This window comes from Camelus dromedarius, chromosome 4 (genome assembly GCF_036321535.1).
Source record: "Camelus dromedarius isolate mCamDro1 chromosome 4, mCamDro1.pat, whole genome shotgun sequence".
Classification (NCBI taxonomy): Eukaryota; Metazoa; Chordata; class Mammalia; order Artiodactyla; family Camelidae; genus Camelus; species Camelus dromedarius.
Genome location: NC_087439.1, coordinates 85,589,953 through 85,609,531, shown reverse-complemented (window position 1 = coordinate 85,609,531; position 19,579 = coordinate 85,589,953). Strand labels below are relative to the sequence as shown.

The window sequence follows — 19,579 nt, the reverse complement described above, 5'->3', positions numbered from 1 at the left end:
GGATAATAGGGTCAAACTTAAAAACTTTTTTTAATACTTTATTTCACAAAAGTCTTTCCAGCAATAGTAGATTTTTTACAATTCCATGAGTCGTGATTGCAAGCGCCTGTTCATTAAATCTTACTCTTTATAAAATTTTTTTTTGCTAATTTGATAGTCAAAATAGTTCTCAATTTTGAAATCATTTAGGCTTTATTTAAAACGTTGGCTGTTTGTCATGTTGTCTGAATATCTGTTCATGATTTTGCCCATGTTCCCAGGGGGTTGCACTGTTTTCTGATTAATTTATAAGACAGAGTCCCGCTATTCCAAAGCAGCCTGTACAGCTGGGAGCAAGGTCAGAGGTGTCTCTGTCTAGCCTCTGACTTCATTCATCAGACTGGGCATTTATTAAACACCTGCTGCATGCAAGATCCTGGACCAGATAAGGTAGATAGGTCACTGCCCTGGTGTGGCTTACAAATGACCTGGAAATATTCCAGAAGTTAGGTAGTAGAAGCCTTCCTCATTCTCAGCTATTATTTTGGAATACAGAACTTCACAAATGCTTTGTCTTATAAATAATAAAAAGTTACACACAAATTATTCTAGGAAAAAAATGCTTCCATTATTTTTTAATTTCAAATTTCAGCTGCTCTTTTTACAATGCCAGTGATTTCTGAAGGGTCAAAACACTAAAGATATAAACAAAAAAAAAAAAACCTCTTTTAAGAAAAAACTGCTGCTTTCCTTGTGGAACTCACTGATAGTTAAGTTGTGTGTGTGTGTTTTTCATCCGTTCTTCGGTGCGTTATTTGAATCCCTCTAGAGCCTTACTCTTTAATGATTTGCAGCTTTTGATTGTCTTCCCTGTAGGGGGGCAGAGGGCGGGCCCCAGAGAGCCTGAGGTCGCGGGGTTGGAGTAGGAGAGGTTCTCTGAAGCTTTTTCAGAGTGCAGGCATTTTCAGGGCAGGACTGTTGAGACAGTGAGTCTGCAAGTCGACCAGGTGGAGAAGGGCAGCCTCAGTTCTCCCTCACGGAGGCTAGGTTCTGAATGAGGCATTTCTTCCTGAAGGGCGCAGACTTCCCCTTTCTGTTCCCGCAGCGCATCAGAACCGGGTGTCCGCGATCATCTTCAGCCTGGCCTCGGAGTGGGTGATCAGCACCGGCCACGACAAGTGCATCAGCTGGATGTGCACCCGCAGCGGGAACATGCTGGGCAGGCACTTCTTCTCTTCCTGGGCGTCGTGTTTACAGTATCCTTCCCCCGGCGGGACCGGCTCCTGCCTCGCGCCTCGTGTCTCAGTGGGCGATTGAGAATCTGATCACAAATTGCTAACGGAGATCCAAAGACTCAGTGATTTCTACATATTTCACATAAAATCGAAGAATTTCTCTCTCTGCTTTTCTTTAGTATAAAATTGTTTTATTAAAAAAAAATAAGTAATTGAGTTGCCTTTCTCTGGTGGGAGGTGCTGTATGTGTTTTAACACAATCTTGAAAAGCCTAAACCTCACTAATGCGAACTCCTCCCTTCACTCTTTGGATTTTCAGAGTGAAAGAAAAAACTTTGTGTTGTACAAAGAAAGGGGGAAAAAAAGAATGGATCTTCTAGTATTAGATTATTTGCAGACCCTGCAAGAAAATGTACTAACGGTCTGTGATCCTGGAGTTCATACCTGCACTACAAGGAATTTTATAGTTTTTTGGTGTGTGTTTGGAGAGAGTTCATAATCCTTAGAATGCTCCCAGGGGTGCCTCAGGATCACCCAAATGTTCAGAAATTGCTGCTCTAAAATTTTTCTATGAAATTTGTTTCACATAGCACTTGCTCTTGCTTAAGGCTGCCGTGGGAGCTGTGTATCTCAGTGACCGGGAGCTCAGGGCTGTCCTCGACAGGCAATTACCCCACGGTCATTTCTCTTTCAGACTCGGACGTCTGGTGAAGTAGAATTCCTTTCTTCCATTGAAAGCCTTCATAAAAAATGTTTGCCACAAATGCGTGCACAGCATGAGACGTTTAACACGCGCGGTACACTTTAGAATCAAACAAGGGAAACATTCTCAGATGTGTCATGTGCTGAATAATTAGATGTGTCACGTGCTAAATCAGTTTTTCTGTTACGTGGTGGGCCTTCACACGCCTTGATAGAAAATGTCCCAGAATCACAAAGTCATGGCCCGGCCTGCAGTCCTCACTGTGCCCTGTGTTTTGGAATTAAAATAGTAGTTATCCTCTTGTGTATGAGCTGCTAATCTGCCACCGACTTCTATGGCCACAAAATGACCGAGAAAGTAATGAATCGTTACCAATACTTCATATATTTTTTAAATTTTATATTTACTACCACCCCAGATAACTGCCCCTCGGATGATTAAAGTTAAGCTCTCCACAGCAATTTAAAGTAAACCATCCTCTTCACTTAAAGCTCAATCATCTGGGCCCAAAAGAAACATGGGTTCATGTCTGTATTTAATTTCTAGAGCTATTTCATGAATAGCCATTTTCTCCCAGTTCTTTCTTGCTGTTTTCATTGTTAAGTATTGTACTTTTTAACATTTTATGATAATTGGGTTATACCTACTTGCTCTTATGTCTGTCCTCTCTATCAGCTCTTATCTTTTTTATTGCCAATTCCTAGGATGTTGGGGAATGGTAACAAGTACTCAGTGAATTCTCGTTGAATGAATATTAATTTCGCTGATAATTCTAGCTTAAAACATTTTTTCCTTCAATATTTACATGTGTGCTTTTCAGTCGGGTCTTTCTTTTCTCATAGTTTTAGATTTTGTGCTTATTCTCTTTAAAATGTGCATTTTCTGTTTTATAACTTTGAGATGGGTTGTGGTGTATATCCTTGACTGCTTCTCCACAGATACGATTTTGATACTCAGTATGCTTTTGTTGGAGACTATTCTGGACAGATCACCCTGCTGAAGCTTGAACAGAGCACCTGTTCAGTTATTACAGCCCTTAAAGGACATGAAGGTAGGCTGTGTAGTCACCCCCGGTTTTCACTTAATTGGGGCTCTCGAATTTAGTTCTCAGCTCTGTGGCTTCATGAATGATCAACTCCTTATGATCTGTCAGATTTCATTTTGATTGTCCAGATATGGGATTTCAATCTCAGAAAGATCTTGAAGAGTGAGAACTAAGTGAAGACAAGGGGTTGGGTTAGGTTTCGTTTTGTCAAAATCCCTTCCAGATTGCTTGTGTGGGTAATACTTTCTGTTTTGTCTACCTTTTTCAATCAAATTATTTTCAGAAGACCTTTTAAAATTTCTTATAAATGGTAAGACTTTTAGAAGACTGTTGTTATTGCTGTTTTAAATTTGTCACTTTCTAGGGCATTGAGCAAGACCTGGTAGGTCAGTAAAGTTAGAAGAAATGTGTAGGCTGGTTCTCTCTACTTGGAAAATATCCCCTGGGGAGGGACTGAAGGGAAAGAATGACTGGGTGGAATTCTGTTATTTCTGTAGTTTGCTGATTTGGCAAAGCTTTGTGGAAAGGTTTTAAAACTCAATCAGCTGGGCAGTGGGGAGGGATAAACTAGGAGTTTGGGATTAACAGATACATACTATATATAAATATAAATATAAATATAAATATAAATATAAATATAAATATAAATATAAATATACACACACACTATATATATAAAATAGAGAAACAGTGAGGAAATACTGTATAGCCCAGGGAACTATATTCAATTTCTTGTAATAACCTATAATGGAAAAGAATCTGAAAAAGAATATATATGTGTAACTGAATCACTTTGTTGTACACCTGAAACATTGTAAATCAATTATACCTCAATAAAAAAATAAATAAATAAACTCAATATATCAAGTCAAAAAAACTCAATTGACTATATTGAGTAAGAAATTAGAAGCTGTGAGGCCATCTGGTTCAGACTGAAGAACTGGGGTCTTGTTGAAGGAATTAATGTTGGACTTGTTTATGAAGATAGTTTTTTAAGTATGGCAAATTAAATGTCCTCCATAGCTAACCTAGTTTAGTTAAAATGAGTCTAACAGATCAGGGACCTTGCAGAGGAGAAGGGAGCCGAGGACAGTGAGGTTGAATAGTCTGGGCAGGAAAGCTCAGTCCCTGCAGAAGCCACTTTTTGTTTGTGACTCATGGTCTCATGACCCCTGGTCTCTTAAATGTCCTCTGCGTTGCTGAGGGCCGAATCGATTCTGATAACTACTGAGCAGTGTTCACAGAGAAGGCGCTTGCTTGTATCCTCTTAGGCCTCCAGCTGTAGCTCATGGGGCACAGGGTCACCCAGGGTCAGGATTTCTGCAGAATTGATCCCCGAAGCCGGTTTTTGCACAATACTTCTCTTTTCACTTTTGTTGAGGTCTGTGAGAAGCTAGTCTCATAATTTTGACTATGGCTTTCTCAATTTTATATATACTCCCCCAAAATATTATTAGCTTGTGTGACTGGTTCAGTTTAATTAAGTTTATTAATAATATTTTTCTGGGCAAGCAGTAATCAATGGAACAATGAAGAGATCTGTTGAAACGGAAATCTGTAGAAAGAAAGATTTTTTTCCCAACAGTATCAAATTTGATAAGTTTAGCCAGTATAGAATTGTAAAATGCAGGGTTTGGATTTTTTACCTGAATTCTCCGGCATAATTGTGTGGATTGCTTGTCACTGTGGAAAGAGACAGTGAAAAGGATACTACAGATCTTTTTTTTTTTCTTTCTGAGACACGTAATTTAATTTTCTTAAGCATAGGCATTCTGGACTAAAACACCTGCAAGGTCCCAGAGACCCAGAGTACTCTAGATTTTTATCTTATATAAGATAACCGCGGAAAACTTTACTGCCTTTTCTCATGAAATATTAGTAGCTATTTTTTTCTCTTCAAAAGCTCTTTCTTAACTAACCCTCATATACAGCTGCCTTATCATTTTTTGATGTAGACAAGGAAAATCTTTAAACACCTTTGAGTTCAAAGTAGCCTGATGGACAACTGAAAATCCTAATCTTGCAGTTCGGGATGATGGATGCTCTGTGTCTTCTCTGTGACCCACGATAAAGCCCCTTTGTACAAAGAAGATATGTTTTACTTAAAGACTCAGCTGGTCCTAGATCGGACTTCTGCTATCAGATGTGTATGTCCTAACGTAGATTCATGTTTCCCCTCCCTCTCTCGCCCCTAGGTGGTGTCGCCTGCCTCTGGTGGGAGCCTGTTCAACGGTTACTCTTCTCAGGAGCCTCTGACAACAGCATCATCGTGTGGGACATCGGAGGGAGGAAAGGCCGCACGCTCTTGCTCCAGGGCCATCAGTGCGTGGCTGTCTGCGGGAGGGGGGAGGAGTCTGAGCCGGGGCGAGCTGCGGGAGGCGTTAGTGTTCTGAGACCACGTTCTCCAAACCCCATCTTTTAGGATGGCCATTCGGCAGGGCTCACTGGGTCTGCTTCCAACTGCTTTTCTGTTCGTCCTGAGCGCCTGGTGTTTTGTAGCAAAAACAGGCCAGGGTTTTCTTCCTTCTTGGTCCAAAGAGCACTTGCCACCTTTCTCTCCCAAGGAGTCACCCACATTGAAACGTCTGCTGGAGGCAGACGTGGATTAGATACCACGAGTGAGGACTCGGACCACGAAAGATTGCGTGCAGTGTGCTATTAAGCCATTCCCGAACTGGATGCCTTACTCATTTTTTTTTTTAAATTCTAAAGGGTACTTCATTAAGAAGTAAGGTTTGATTTGACACAGTTGCATTCACCTAAGCTATGACACTAATACTCAGGCTTTTGCTGGCTAGTCTTGAAAGGAAAAGGAACCCTTCCCCCCTTGTTTTTGGTTAGGCTGTCACTGTTAACTGAGCAGAATCAAGCTGAAAAGTAGCCAAGGAAAGGGAAGGTTCTCCACACAGGCCTGCGTGTCTGGAGATGGTTTCCTAGGGCGTCCAGAGGGGGCAGATTCTTCACCCCGTCAGTGTGTGTCTGCGTGTGTGACTGCACGTGTGTGCGTGCCCACCAGTATCTCCATGTGTTCGATTACGTGTTCTCATGGATTATGTTCCAGTAAGGGACTTACACACCCTTTAAGATTTACCTACTTGTTCAGAAACATTCTTGTGCACCTGAAAAGGAATCATGGTGACTGGTCCAGAAAACCATAGTCATCACCTCATCTGACCTGCAGTTCTTAATGACTGATTGGAAAATAATAGTGTTTATTTCATAGAAACTATTTTTCTGTGTAGTAAGTTACAGAATACCAATGAAAGTTTATATTGGGGTGCAGATTACCATACCAAACAGTCAGGGATAAAATGCCAGTTGGCGATTCCAGTGAGGGGAGAGACTGGAACCCGCATGGGGATGGTTTCTGCGTTTCCCGCACTGAGACACGTGACTGTGTGTGTGCTGTTTGCAGTGACCGGGTGCAGTCGCTGTGTTACCTTCAGCTCACGAGGCAGTTGGTCTCCTGCTCCTCGGACGGCGGGATTGCAGTGTGGAACATGGATGTCAGCAGAGAGGAGGTGAGAGGGCCAGGCAGGGCCGATGGGGAGAGGTCCCCAAACCCGCTTCTTGCTTTTCCACCCGCTGGCTGGAGTTGCCGACCGAGGTGAGGCGGTCCCGGGGCCTCATGCTCGTGCTTGTTGATTTTTGTCCGACAGGGTCTTCCCTGTGTGTCACTTTGCCCCGCATTCTCTACTCGTTGGAGAGTTTCCGCAGCGGCAGGCAGTCCGCACAGCCTGGCATGTGAAACAAGTCAGATAGATGAAATCTTGACTGTGTGTCTACTGGTTAATTTCTCTTTTTGGTTTTTCTAAAAATCTATGGGTAAGCCTTAGAGTAACTCATTAACTAAATGTATGTAACATTGGCTCAGTACTACAGAATGTGTTGTACTTTCTTTGCAAAGGTTTATTTGAATTATGCATTATATTTGTCAACCACTAGTTACATGCCACAGTGACAGCTAGAGAACTGTTCTGTTTCCTGGACTCTCGGCCTGTTGTTTTTCAATCTTATTCTGAGAAAGCAGAAAACTCAGAGAGAGGATGTGTTCCCTGGATCGTGACAGGGGAGGAAGCCCCTGGGGCCCCTTGCTGCTAGTGGCTCTTGTGAGGGTTTAACCGTAGTAATTCAATCCACTAGTCTCATCCTCTGTAAGTTCTTTCCGAAGAAGAAGAAACTAGGAGCAGCGTCCTTTCCTTCCAGGTTATGTGAGTGTGGAGCTTGTTTCTACCTCTCAGGAAAGAAAAGACAGTCCTGTCACTCAAGGTGCTTCCTGTGTTCAGGGCGACTCTTTTCCGTTGAGTCATTTACGCAAGGTTACCCCACATCATGTGCAGACTGGCTGGGAACACATTTTGCTCTACTAGCTTCTCTGTCTCAGTCGGTGGTGTTGGTGGGAAAGAAAATTATCTCAGAAACATACAATATTTTTGTAGGCTTTTTTAAATCTTTTTAAACCAGCTGAGTTAATGTTAGTGCAAGAGCGAGTGGCCTGTGATCTGTTAGATTCTCACCCTGAGCTAGGGCTTTGTGTAGTTTGTATGATTTCCTTAGGGATGGGTGTAGCAGATTAATCCTAGACTTTCTAGCCCCACAGGGCTGGCCTGGAATTTCTTTCTAACTCACTGGAAACACTGACTGGAGTGTTCCTGCCCCACAGAAGCTGTCGGCCACCACTGGCAGGTTGGAAGCAAATCTGCCTCCTTGTCAGATTGTAATTAGGGGACTCCTTTGGGGAAGTAGGCACGAAACATAAATGAGCAAGTAACGGTAATTAGGATGAATCCTCTTGAAATAAGAACTTCGTTTTAAGCTAGTAGATCACAGAATATATACTATTTTATACATTAGCGCAAAGCAGACCCACGCACCGGTCGGTAGCAGCAGTGCAGTGGGGTTATTCTTGTTACATCATCTTTGTCCAGTTAGGCCAATGGAGCAAGATGTGGAAAAGAGAATGAAACAGTCAGAATACTTAATTGATGTTCTCTTTTGCTCTTCTCAGCACAAAAGAAAGCTTTTTCTCCTTAGAGGATCAACATTTAAGAGGATGGTTCATGATGGCTTACACTTAACACTTAATCCTATTAAGAGAAACAAAGTTATGGGTATTTCTTATATTGAAATGTGCTCCAAAAAGCCTGTACTTCTGAGTTTGTTGTTTAGTTTGTTATCTCAAAATATTTTAAGCCTGTTTTTCTTCCCTTGCTCCCTCCTGTCCTCCAGCTCAGCCAAGCGACAGTTCCCTAGCCCTTAGACAGAACTATGCTCCCGAGGGCGGGAACTCAATCTCTAAGTTATGAAACTCCAGAGATGTGTTTGGGGACCCTCACGTGTTGAGATGAACAGGACCACTCACAGAGGCTGGATAGAGCGCAGTGGACACACCCAGGGATGGGCTGGACTCCTGGATCTCCTGGGGTCTCCAGCCACTAACTGACCACGGACAGTGGCTTCAGTCTCTGAGCCACAGTTTCTTTGCCTGTAAATGGGGGAGAAAGTTACTGTGTCTCCTAGGTGTTGTAGAAAATTAAGCAAAATGAGGCATATAACACAGTTGGCACACTGCTGGACTCCTGTGACACTCGCTGTACCAGGCAGGATGCTTCCCAGATAAACTCATTTAGTCCCCCCGACCTCATGAGGTGTAGACTCATACTCCAACATCACTGCCATGAAGGCATTTCTGCACTGGTTTTGTTCCATGTGACTGTCCCGCATTTGTTGCAAACGTAGGACTCGGCGGTGGTACCTGCTTTCCTTCCCCCTGCAATTCAATGTCCCCATGTTGTTGGCATCAGGGCATGCCCTGTCGCTGCATCCCCCATTCTCCTGCAGGGACGTTCACAGGCAGTGTTCTTAAATCACCTTCTCTCTTCATTGCGTCAGTTATTTAAAGAAACCTCTCTTGTGTCTCAGCCCACGTCAGTCTGTTTGTGAGTGCGTAACCCCCTGCCCCCGAGAGAAAGACCTTTGTGGCGGCTGTCACATGTAGAAATATTTCTAGTGCCATGTCTAAAGTAAGGAATAGGAAAGCCGAAAGTTTTGCTGCAAGAGGAAACAAAAGAAGTAAGGGCACTTGTTTAGGCCGCCCAGAGTCCCTTTCGATTTACTGTGCAGCTGTCCATCTTCACTGCGTATTTTACGAGTCAGTACAATGTGGTTTCTGTGATTCTCTCATCCTTGCTTCCTCTTCTCAGATACATTTTTCTTGAGCGTTAACTTTCCAGATCAAGAAAAGATTATTACTTCATAAGCTTTGGTTTAGTTTCATGAAAATTAGTATTTTCTAATATTTTTATTGCACACATGTGATAAGTGATTGAGGTTAAATAGATTTTTAACGAGTTCATTTTGTAATCGAGTACAATTTACAATGTTTTATTTAGAAATAACATTTTCTAAGTTCTCAGTTATTTCAAGACTTTCACTTCCCTGTTTCAACATAAATTCGTTGAGAACCTATCCCTGTGATAGGCTGAATATATACAAAGATGAAAAGACCAACGAATAACTCCTAGGTTAGTGGTGGGGGAAGAGATGTGCGTAAAGAATTACAGTGCAGAGACATCACCGCTAGAGTCGGGGTCTGCAGGCTGGCGTGCGGGCACAGGGGTCCACTCATGAGGGCTGAACGAGGGTGGGGGTGGCAGATCTGTCTGTTGTGATGCCCGCCCAGAAGAACTCTTGTGACCCCACAAACTAAGTGGTAGTTCACCAGATTCTTCAAGAAAGGTTTTTTCTCCATTTAATATAGATATCAAACAACTTGGGCATAAAAAAGAAATACATAAAGGCAACTCTTAAGAATTCATAATGGAAATTAAATTACTCCCTCCTATCTATAGATTAAAAATTGAACAATCCTGAAAACATGGCTAAAACGATAAAGATTACTGAAAACACAAACATAATTTGAATATGCCACAGCTATAATATATTGAGGGATTAAAAAAAATGATAACCCCAATACGGTCTAGAACTGCTGTAGTTCTGAAAACTCACTGTGAGCAGGCAGACGCTCTGACGTCACATTTGCTTTCTCTTCCCCCAGGCTCCTCAGTGGTTAGAAAGCGATTCTTGTCAGAAGTGTGAGCAGCCCTTCTTCTGGAATATAAAGCAGATGTGGGACACGAAGACACTGGGGTTGAGACAGGTGAGTAGCTGCCGTTAATCATATATTTTCTCATTTGTATGATTAGGCTATCATTTTGTTTGGAATCACACTTTTCCTCCATTTTCGGTGTCACCATCTCTGTGTGGCTGACAGTGAGCATGACCTTTCCTTTGGTGACAGTGAGACTGTTACAAACTGTGCCATTGCTTGTCCTGTGTTGGAAAAGCAGAGACACAGAAAACCCCAAAAGCCTATTTGTAAATACATAAATGATCTCTGAGTTTAGGACTATTACTTGTTAAACTCAGGGTGTGTAGTAGCCCAGCACAGAATCAGAGTGAACTAGAGCATCTAAGCCTTAGCTTTCACAAGCAGGTAACAGGTAACAGCTTAGCCCTTACTGGAATGCTCTGACACTAGGAATTTTTAGAGTATTCATGAATTATTCCACGTAGGTGTACCTGGAGCGTTTCTATTAAGCATGTTTCAAGTACCTACTGTTTTTTGTTTTTTAAAATTAGTTAAAGAAACATGTCCCAAGTAGCCTATAGGTTTCAAAGATGCTCTTATCACCAGGTGTCCATGCAATACTGCAGTTCTACAAAACATACATTTCTACAGCAGCCTTGAAGGTAGCCACTCACTCAGATCGAATATGAATTTGTGCAGTTACGTTGAAAAGAATGCTGATTTTATTCCTTTAATTACTGGTTGCACCTCCCTCAGGGATTGGCCGAAAGTTTGTGTGTGTTAATAAACCTTTTTTGATTTTACTTACAAAGCTACTCTACCGCAAGGGCAGATATGAGCCTGGCAGGCAGTGCAGGAATTATTTTTCCACTCATAATACTCTAATGCTCAGAAATAGCACCTGAATTCCGTCCTCAGCCTCATTCTCTCAGTGCCTGTCTGGTGGCAACTGATGGGTGAAGTAGTCCGAGTTTAGAAGTAGTGCTTCCAATGAATGAATTTTAATCTTATGAATTAACAACTAATAGAAGAGACAGGAAAGGTGTGGGTCATGAAGCTTTTAGTGGTTAAAATATATATATAATATATATAAAATATATATATATTTTGACATATATATATAATGTCAAAGGCAGTAATAAATGGACTGTTTTGGAATGTTCTTGAAGCTTATTTCCAGGATCACAATGTGAAAGATTAAAGGAAATAGCAAAACGTGATTGTGGATATTTGTTTCTTAATGAAGGAAAATTACATTTAAAACTTTATTTTGAAGCTCTTCTCTGACATAGGAATAAATTCTTCCTTCCTGAAATCTCTAGCCATTTGGGCTCCTAAATGAGCTTGAATTTGGTTTTCATAATGTTGTTTGTTGCCATCTAGACAGATAATATGAATGAGTAAAAAGCAGAATTTGGGCAACAACAAAGCAAGGATATTTGGAAATCCTTGACAGGTATTGAAATGATCTGCCTTTTGCGTGTTAATTGATACATTGAGTCGTGGTTGTAATTCAAGGCGCATCGTCCCCTACCCTGAAGGGAAGCCCCGTGCTTGACAGCAGAAGGTAACAGCCTCCTTTTCCTCCCCGGGTCTCAGCATCACTGCAGGAAGTGCGGGCAGGCCGTGTGTGGGAAGTGCAGCAGCAGGCGCTCCAGCTACCCCGTCATGGGCTTCGAGTTCCAGGTCCGCATGTGCGATTCCTGCTACGACTCCATCAAGGACGAGGAGTGAGTGTTTGCTTGCCTTCCTGCGTGTTCACCTGCAGTGCGAGAGCCTGAGAAGGGACACGGGCGCACAACGCCGGGCGTTGGGGGCACAGCCCTCTGTGCAGTCAGAAGTCCGGGAGTAACTTAGAGGGGGCCCTTCCGTGCGTGGTTCCTCGGCATCCGTGGTTCAGCGGCTGCAGATCGGGTAGTACTGTGCTATTTACTACTGAGAAAGATCCAGTGTAAGTGGACCCACGCAGTTTGAACCCGTGTTGTTCAAGGGTCAAGTGTATTTATACCCACTTGGTCTTATCTCAGTTTCCTTCTAAAGAGAGGCTGCTGTCCTAGCTTTATGACTTAAGACAAGTTTCTCCCAAACACTGGGAGGACGGATGCAGCTCAAACCTGTGAGTTGAGCGGCTGTTCCTGAGCCCCTGCGCCACTCAGGGTGCCGTGAGGGTCAAGGCCACGTGCACACTCTTGGTGGCTGAGCTGGCTCTGCAAAGGCATCCCAGCTTTGACCTTCACTCACACATGCATGGAAATTTTATTAGTAGGAAAATTCTGGAGACAGATGTTCTCTCTTCCACAAAAATCTGACCTAGCCATCTGTCCATAAATAACTGTTTGTGTGTGAGACAAACCTGTCTGGTTTCACGTTCTATCCCAAGTCACGTAGATCTATTAAAGCAGAACCAGCATTTTCTTTCCTTTCTGTTTGAATCATCTTTGAAAGGAATAGACAGGCACACCTTGGCAGAGGCCCCAGTGGGAAAGCTAGTGGGCACCGCTGGTGTCGGTTAGTGAGCTGGGGGTGGAGGCTGGCTGGGGCTGCGGGCTACAGAGCAGGGCGGAGCGGGCGCAGTGCAGGAGGCCGCTTCTGACCCCGGGTGTCCAGGAGCCCCAGGCCTCCCTGTGAGTGTGTTGCCCACAACGTACGATCTCATGCAGTGAAGTTCTCTTCTGTGTTACAGGTCCTTGTTCTCATTTCTAGGAATATATCAGCTTTTCCACTAAGAAAATAAAAATTAGTTATTTGGGGAGTTTTATAAAATTTTTTATGAAGCAGTCTTGCAACTTATGCTTTCTGTCATCCTTTAATTGTAGTTACTTTCCAACACTGTAGCCACATTTTTTGGAGTAAGTTTTGACACTGTTACTGTATTTTCTTTATGTTGCTTAGAAAACTTATCCCTTAGCTCTAGCAACAGTTAAGTGAGTCTTAAATGGTCTCTTTTCTCTTTGTTAGTCGGACTTCTCTAGCAACCTTCCATGAAGGAAAACATAACATCTCCCACATGTCCATGGACGTTGCTAGGGGCCTGATGGTGACCTGTGGGACTGATCGCGTGGTGAAGGTAACCTGCTTAATTGTCCCAATTAGCACTTCGGTGTTGTGCTCCGGATGGGTGCAGCCGGCTTGCCTTCCCTTTTTATAAGCAACCTGTAGTCACGGGGGAAGCGCTGACTGACAAGTCGCACGTTTGTGAGTTTCCATGCTCTTGGCGACAGCTCCTTCTGGGAGTGTTTCCCTCTGCCCATCTTTCGGGGTGAACTGTGAGCAGATGAGGGCCTGGCACCCCTCTGTTGCGGTCTGCACTCAGCCAGCCCCGGGGTTTCTCCCTCCCCACTGCCTGGGCCTTACTGATCCCTTACTCTGGTCATGCCTTCTGCTACAAACGTTCCTTTTATCCTGGGCAGGAGGCTTCCTACTTGTAAGAAATAACCATACATTTTTTTCATTAAATCCCTGGGTCACTAATGCAGAAACTGAAAGTCTGTTACACTTAATACCCCTCTTGGGTTGTGAAACTATGACGTAGTTTATTTCGTAATTTTAAAAAATGGGCTTTTTCCCATTAGGCTTTTTATTAAAAATAAATTTAAATTTCTAGGAAAACATAGTGACGTAATTTGCAGGTGTCCAGAGAGACTCCTTATAAGCTTTTTTCATGATTTAGCAAACTGCATTGTTTTGTCACTGTATAAATCTTGAGGTTTTGCGGTGAAAAAAGAGGATAAGTTGCTTGGACCCCTTTGCAAGTGTGCCAGCTGTCCGTCCTCAGTGCCAGCACTTCCCCTGAGAGCATTTCTCCAGGCCTCCCCCTTCTCTTGCAGATCTGGGACATGACACCCGTGGTGGGCTGCAGCCTGGCGACCGGGTTTTCTCCACACTGAGCCGGGAGCCGGGCGAGGCCGGCACCTTCCCAGCGGCAGCCTTCTCCAGACACCCTGCTTCCCTGTAGCTCCACAGTCTCTGTCACGTGAATGGACAGCAGCCACTAAAAAAAAAATCAACATTTTTTAAAAAGAAAAAAAAACATGTGAAGGTGTGTTTTGGGGCATTTGTGGAACTACCCGCGGGGACTGATGTGGAAGCAGTTCACCTGTCATGGGTCCCCAAGGAGCGCGGTTACTCCAGCAAGGCTCGAGTCCTCAGGAGCGGTGAGCTGATGCGTTCCGAGACAGTAAGTTAGCAAATGCGAGTTTTCGGAGGAAAAACGTGCTGAACAAAAGAGTTAATGCCTAGAACTTTCTTCCAGCAGTTCCAAGGACAAACACATGTCCCCTCAGACTTGCTGGCCCCCCGGGGTCACGTGCTCCTCTGCTGTCAGGGCAGGAGTTGGGGGGGCGGACTGGTCCTCTCTTTCTTGAGGGGTGCAGCAGGACTTAGGAGCCCAGAGGTCCTCCTCGTTGACCGGCCGTCCGTGAATAGTCTCCATGCTTAGCTGTCGGCACACTTCTTCCAGGTGTCTGTTGTCTTCAGGCAGTGCCACCATTTGCACCCAGTGTGGGGCCCTCTTCAGTTCTTTCTCGTCCCAGCCAGCCTGCCGTGGGCGAACGGTTGTCATTAAGTGAGTGGTCCAGTTTCTAGACTAGCCCAGGCAGCCCACCTTCTTCCCCCGACCCAGATGTGCTCTGAGGACGAGACGTCTCTATGGTGCTGTTAACACGGGACTCACACCGCCTGACCTTTTCTCATTGCAATTAGTGATGACTGAGGGGAAACCCAGCTACCAGCATGACTGTGATGGGAAGTGATCGGTCTGTTCCATGGAACATCCCAGTCCTCCTAAAAGACACATTCTGTTTGCCGTTCCAAGATGAGCCTCTGTGATACGGTGGCAATTTAATGTACACCTCAGAAAAGAACTCCAAAGCTTTTTACCCTAGGTTGACTTTTAGTTGTATAACCTAATAATATTTCATAGGAGGAAACTGGTCACCCAGAGCAGTCATTGTTAAACAGGTCCGGCACAGTAATTCCTAACTTGTTAATTACTTTCCTAACAATTAGCAAAATCTGTTGTATCACATGGCATTTTTAAAGTTTTTGGCCACTTAGTACCAGGATGGGGAAGACGTACGGATGGGGGAGCCTGTCTTTTAATACTCATGTATTTATTTCTTTGTTTGTTTTTAACAACAACAGTACCCGTATTTGTTACTTCAGGGTTATGGAAGTGGGTGGAGAGAGGCTTCCTTCTTTTAAGGACAAATTTAAAAATAGCAATGGTATTTTTGTTAGTCTTCTAATGGGTATTGATAAAAACTCACTACTGCATCATTTTTAAGGGAATCAAATCAAGACAGCGTGGTCATTCTGTATGATATAATGACAAGACTAAATATATTTAGTAGCAGCTGTTAATTAAAATGTTTTTAAGAAATAGTTTAAGACAGTCAAACTAAGATGTCTTAATCGCCAGGCACAAACGAGGAAAGGAGGTCAAGCACTTCGTGTTCTAGAATGACCTGCAGTCAAAAAGTTGACTTGCCTTCAGAAAGAAGACTGAAGGGTTTTGTTGCCCCTTACAATTTTTGTGTTACATCACTTGAAAAAGATGTTCCCTTCAAAACCTCTTCATAGGCCCTTTGCAAAATGTGTGCTATTGACATAGTGCAGAGGAAGAATTGGAGTGATGGTAGCTCGAATGGCAGTGTTGAACCAAGTTAGCTTCAGTTGAGTTGGTAGTTCAGTTCATACAAAGGTGCTATCCTGGGGGTTTTATGAAGTCCTGAAAGGAAAATGGAGGATGGTCTATTCCCTGCCACACGGAGGGGTGCTGAATGGGGGCTTTGCTCTCCGTTCACCTCTGTAAAGTGTGGTTTTGTGTTTGTGGTAGACTGAGCAGAATATTGCTGTAGAATATGCCATAGCTTTCACACCTCTTTTGTTTTAAAAAATTCTTAACTGAAAACCCCACTGTTTCCTAGAGAATATAAGGCCGTTACAGCGCCTCCTAAGGGCTGGCGCTAACGTAAGTCGAGGAGGAGAGGTTTACTTGGGGAAGAACTGGAGCCGGGGAGCCGGAAAAGGAAAGGAGAGCATTTCCATGTATTTTCTCTCCGCCAGAGCTCATTACCAATTTTTTTTAAACACACATGACACGGCAGGCTTATCTCTGTCACACACTAGGTAGCAAATGGGGTAATATTTTTTATAGAGGTGGGCAAAGATTTATTTTCTCAACTTTACACATAGAGGTGGGCACATAGAGTGAGCTAGACTTCTAGTTATTGCCTTATTTTGACTGCATTACTCTTAAACAGGTCGCTTAAAATAGTTCTTCAAAGTTAACGGTTTACCGATTTCTCCATTCCTGAATATTCACGCTAATCTGCCACGAGGGATCAAGTACAGAATGTTAGAGAAGACCCTTCTGTTTAGATCATAGTACGTGTGTGACCGGGACACGCCACCTTGTTCTAAACATGTTTTAAAATCGCTCTTTGCACGTGTAAGTGATAGGCGTGTACTCATGGCATTAGATGGAGACAGATTTTTCATTGTAAATCTCTGTATACTGCGTCCTGGTTCTGTCCTGCTGCCTAGAGGAGATAAACCAAAAATACTGCTCTAGATGGTGGGGTCTCTTTGTTCTCCCCCTAAATAATTCAGTTTGCTAATACCTACATTTTTAAACTGTTGAAACTGGCCTCAGTATGGAATAAACACCACGTGGCTCGGACACAAGGAGCTGTTTTCTAAAATCACTTGTCATTAAATTACTCCCTACTTCCGTTACTGGCTCTGGTGTCTCCTAAAACGTAAGAAGCCAGTTACTATTAACGGTAAACCATCTGCTCATTGTAAATGTGATGTTTAACAAGTAAGTAATACATGCTATATTTATTCAAGTGTCTATTGCTTAATTGTTAATTGTGAGCAGATTATTGAATGCCTACTCTATTTTCTGCAGTTTCCTATACAATAATTCTTTGAGTAAGTTGAAGTTTAATTGTGCAACAAATTTATATTAGGATACAATTTAAAGTGTTTTTCTGTATAGACTTTTCTGACTGGGGACGCAAAGGGCAGTGTGGATTAGTACATTTTGTCTTGTACTAGCCACGTTTCTATAAAATGATGCCCTGCTCATCCCAGAGAGCTAGAAAACTATTCTTCACTCCCCTTTGTGGGTTCTGTTTTTGTGTGTTTTTTTGAGAAAATGCATACAATAAAATGTTCCTTGCTTATTCCTCTGTTGCTTAATTTAGCTTGTGTTCTATTTGACCTGGACATCAGGCAGCAGTAATAGTAATAGACCATGCATTTAGCGCTGTCTGTGTGCAGAGCACCCTACCAATATTACATTAATCAATCCTGGAAGGCGTTGTTCTCCCCATTTTACAAATGAGAAAACCAAGTAGATCCTGTCCATCTGTGTCTGATTTGAAAGCACGTGCCCGACCTCCTGCCTTGACGTGCAAGTGTAATGAGGGTTTTATGTAAGGGAAGTAGATATCATTTGTTTTGAAGTTCGTGAAGCCATGAAGGCAGATGGCTCGGATAGTCAGGCTTTTTGAGTTCACGGAGCTGGGTGGGGACACCCTTGTCCGAGCCCTGGCTCTCCACCCCAACTGCTCAGTTTTATGAAGAAACACAGGGTGGTTCAGACCCAGGAGAACTGATTCCTTGGCTTAACTGATACAACGTTGACTTAGAAATCAGAATGGCAGCTTATTGAGTTTGTTGTTTTAAAGAGCTATAGCTTTATTTTTTTTCTCATCATCAAAATAATACGTTTATTATAATAAACGGAAGAGGAAAATAAAAAGATAATACCAAAAAATATTTAAGAGAGTTTTTTAAAAAACCTCTGTCCAACCACCCAGAGAAAACACTGTTAAACTGTGTATCTTTTCAGTGTTTTATTTTAAATGTATAGGCACGTATATAACACACACTTGTAGACATTTTTAATGGGGCCCTGCTTTTTCTCCCCCACCTGACATAGCACGGTTAGTTTGCCACGTCAAAAAATTGTGCACCCTGTTAGCATCTTCAGCTGCTGCAGATTTGCAGTGGACACTGGCTCTGTGCTGTCTGAAAATGTGCTGGGACTGCCGGTCCAACCCTGTGAGGTTAGGTGAGGTCATGTGATGTGCTTTAGCCAATCAGGTACAGGCAGAAGCAGTTAATTACAGGTGAGAGGCTGAACAGTTTCTTCCAGAGCAGTCACAGAAGTACGGGTGGACTGAGGAGTGTGACGCCAAGGGTCCCACGGAACCCTACCTGCCCTGGACCTGCAGTGGGTTTTGTATGAAGGAAAAATAAATCTTTATTCTTTTAGTCCACCGAGATAGGGTGTGTGTGTGTGTGTGTGTGTGTGTGTGTGTGTGTTAACGGCAGCATAATCGAGCCTGGACAGCAGTATTTCTACTGTTCCATTATGTGAGTAAACCGTCATTTATTTCATCAATCCTGTGTTGAAATTAGATTATACATTTTTAGAATATTTACATTTTTAATTAAAACACTATTTTAAAACACTAAACTTAGCATGCTTGTATATTCATCTTTGCCCACTTTGCCAGTTATTTTCTTAGGATAAGTTTGTGAAAGTTGGAATTGCTAGGTCTAAGAATATGCATATTATAAGTTTGTATTCTCACTGCTGATACCCTTACACCACTTGAGTTTGTCCCTTTGATTAGACGGTAAACAGGCATAGCTTAGTGTCTTGATTTACGGAATTCCAGTTTATTAATGTATGGGTTTCTTTGGGACAGTCTAGTTAGAACCCAAGTCGCCCTGGAAGACCGTTAGTGGACAGGGAGGGACGCGGACGAAGAAAGGTTGGCTGGGGACCCTGATGTTGTCACCATGGCCTGTTGTGCTCACTGCCAGGGGCGCTGGACAGTAGGTGGTCTCTTTTCACTTGGAAAGAGGAGACTCTAGCAAGTTCTTGTTTCTGGCCTTCCCTTTTTAGATTTCACCTAGCTTACTTGCAAAAGCAGTCTTGGGAAGGTAATACGAGTAGTTGAATTACAGCTTCCTTTCCCGTCCATCACTTTTTGGTCCCTAAGTTTCCTTCACTTTTGTTAGATCTCATTCTAAATCTTTTCACTACACATACAAACCATCCTTTAGGAAGCTTATTACACATTGATACATATGGTTTCCCGTGAAAGTTGGTAACACATTGTGAGGCCACCATCTTGACTTCAGTCTTACCATTTGTGGCAGAGAAACGGAGCCTGAGCGATAACTTCCCGGGTCAAACCCAGGTGGAAAACTGAAGATTCACACTCTGGTTTGTCTGACCTCAAAGCCCACGTGCCTTTTCCTAGTACCCTATCTGGCTCTTTCATATTTGAAGAAATTATACATCCTGATCTTGACATTCTGGAGAAAGATAAAGTAATAGAAATTTCTTTACACCATTAACAAGGGTGGTATGACATATTTTCTCACACCCTAGATAGAGTTTAAGATCAAGAGGGGCATCAAACGCTATTCACCACCACCCCTGCCCTCCACACCCCTGAATCACGAATCAGTGGTGGCACTGATAGGTGGCCTCTGTGATG

At 43.0% G+C, this 19,579-nt stretch overlaps 1 protein-coding gene across 1 annotated transcript in view; it reads left to right on the top strand.

The window, feature by feature from the left end:
• WDFY1 (WD repeat and FYVE domain containing 1) overlaps window positions 1-17,242 on the top strand; it is a 43,606-nt gene extending 26,364 nt beyond the window's left edge. Inside the window, exons 5-12 of the mRNA XM_031452267.2 lie at window positions 1,085-1,235; window positions 2,856-2,968; window positions 5,158-5,284; window positions 6,378-6,483; window positions 10,020-10,121; window positions 11,652-11,782; window positions 13,011-13,119; window positions 13,880-17,242. Coding sequence (XP_031308127.1) covers window positions 1,085-1,235; window positions 2,856-2,968; window positions 5,158-5,284; window positions 6,378-6,483; window positions 10,020-10,121; window positions 11,652-11,782; window positions 13,011-13,119; window positions 13,880-13,939 — 899 coding nt within the window. The 3' untranslated portion in view covers window positions 13,940-17,242. The remainder of the gene's footprint in view (window positions 1-1,084; window positions 1,236-2,855; window positions 2,969-5,157; window positions 5,285-6,377; window positions 6,484-10,019; window positions 10,122-11,651; window positions 11,783-13,010; window positions 13,120-13,879) is intronic.
• The last annotated feature ends 2,337 nt before the right edge of the window (window positions 17,243-19,579 follow it).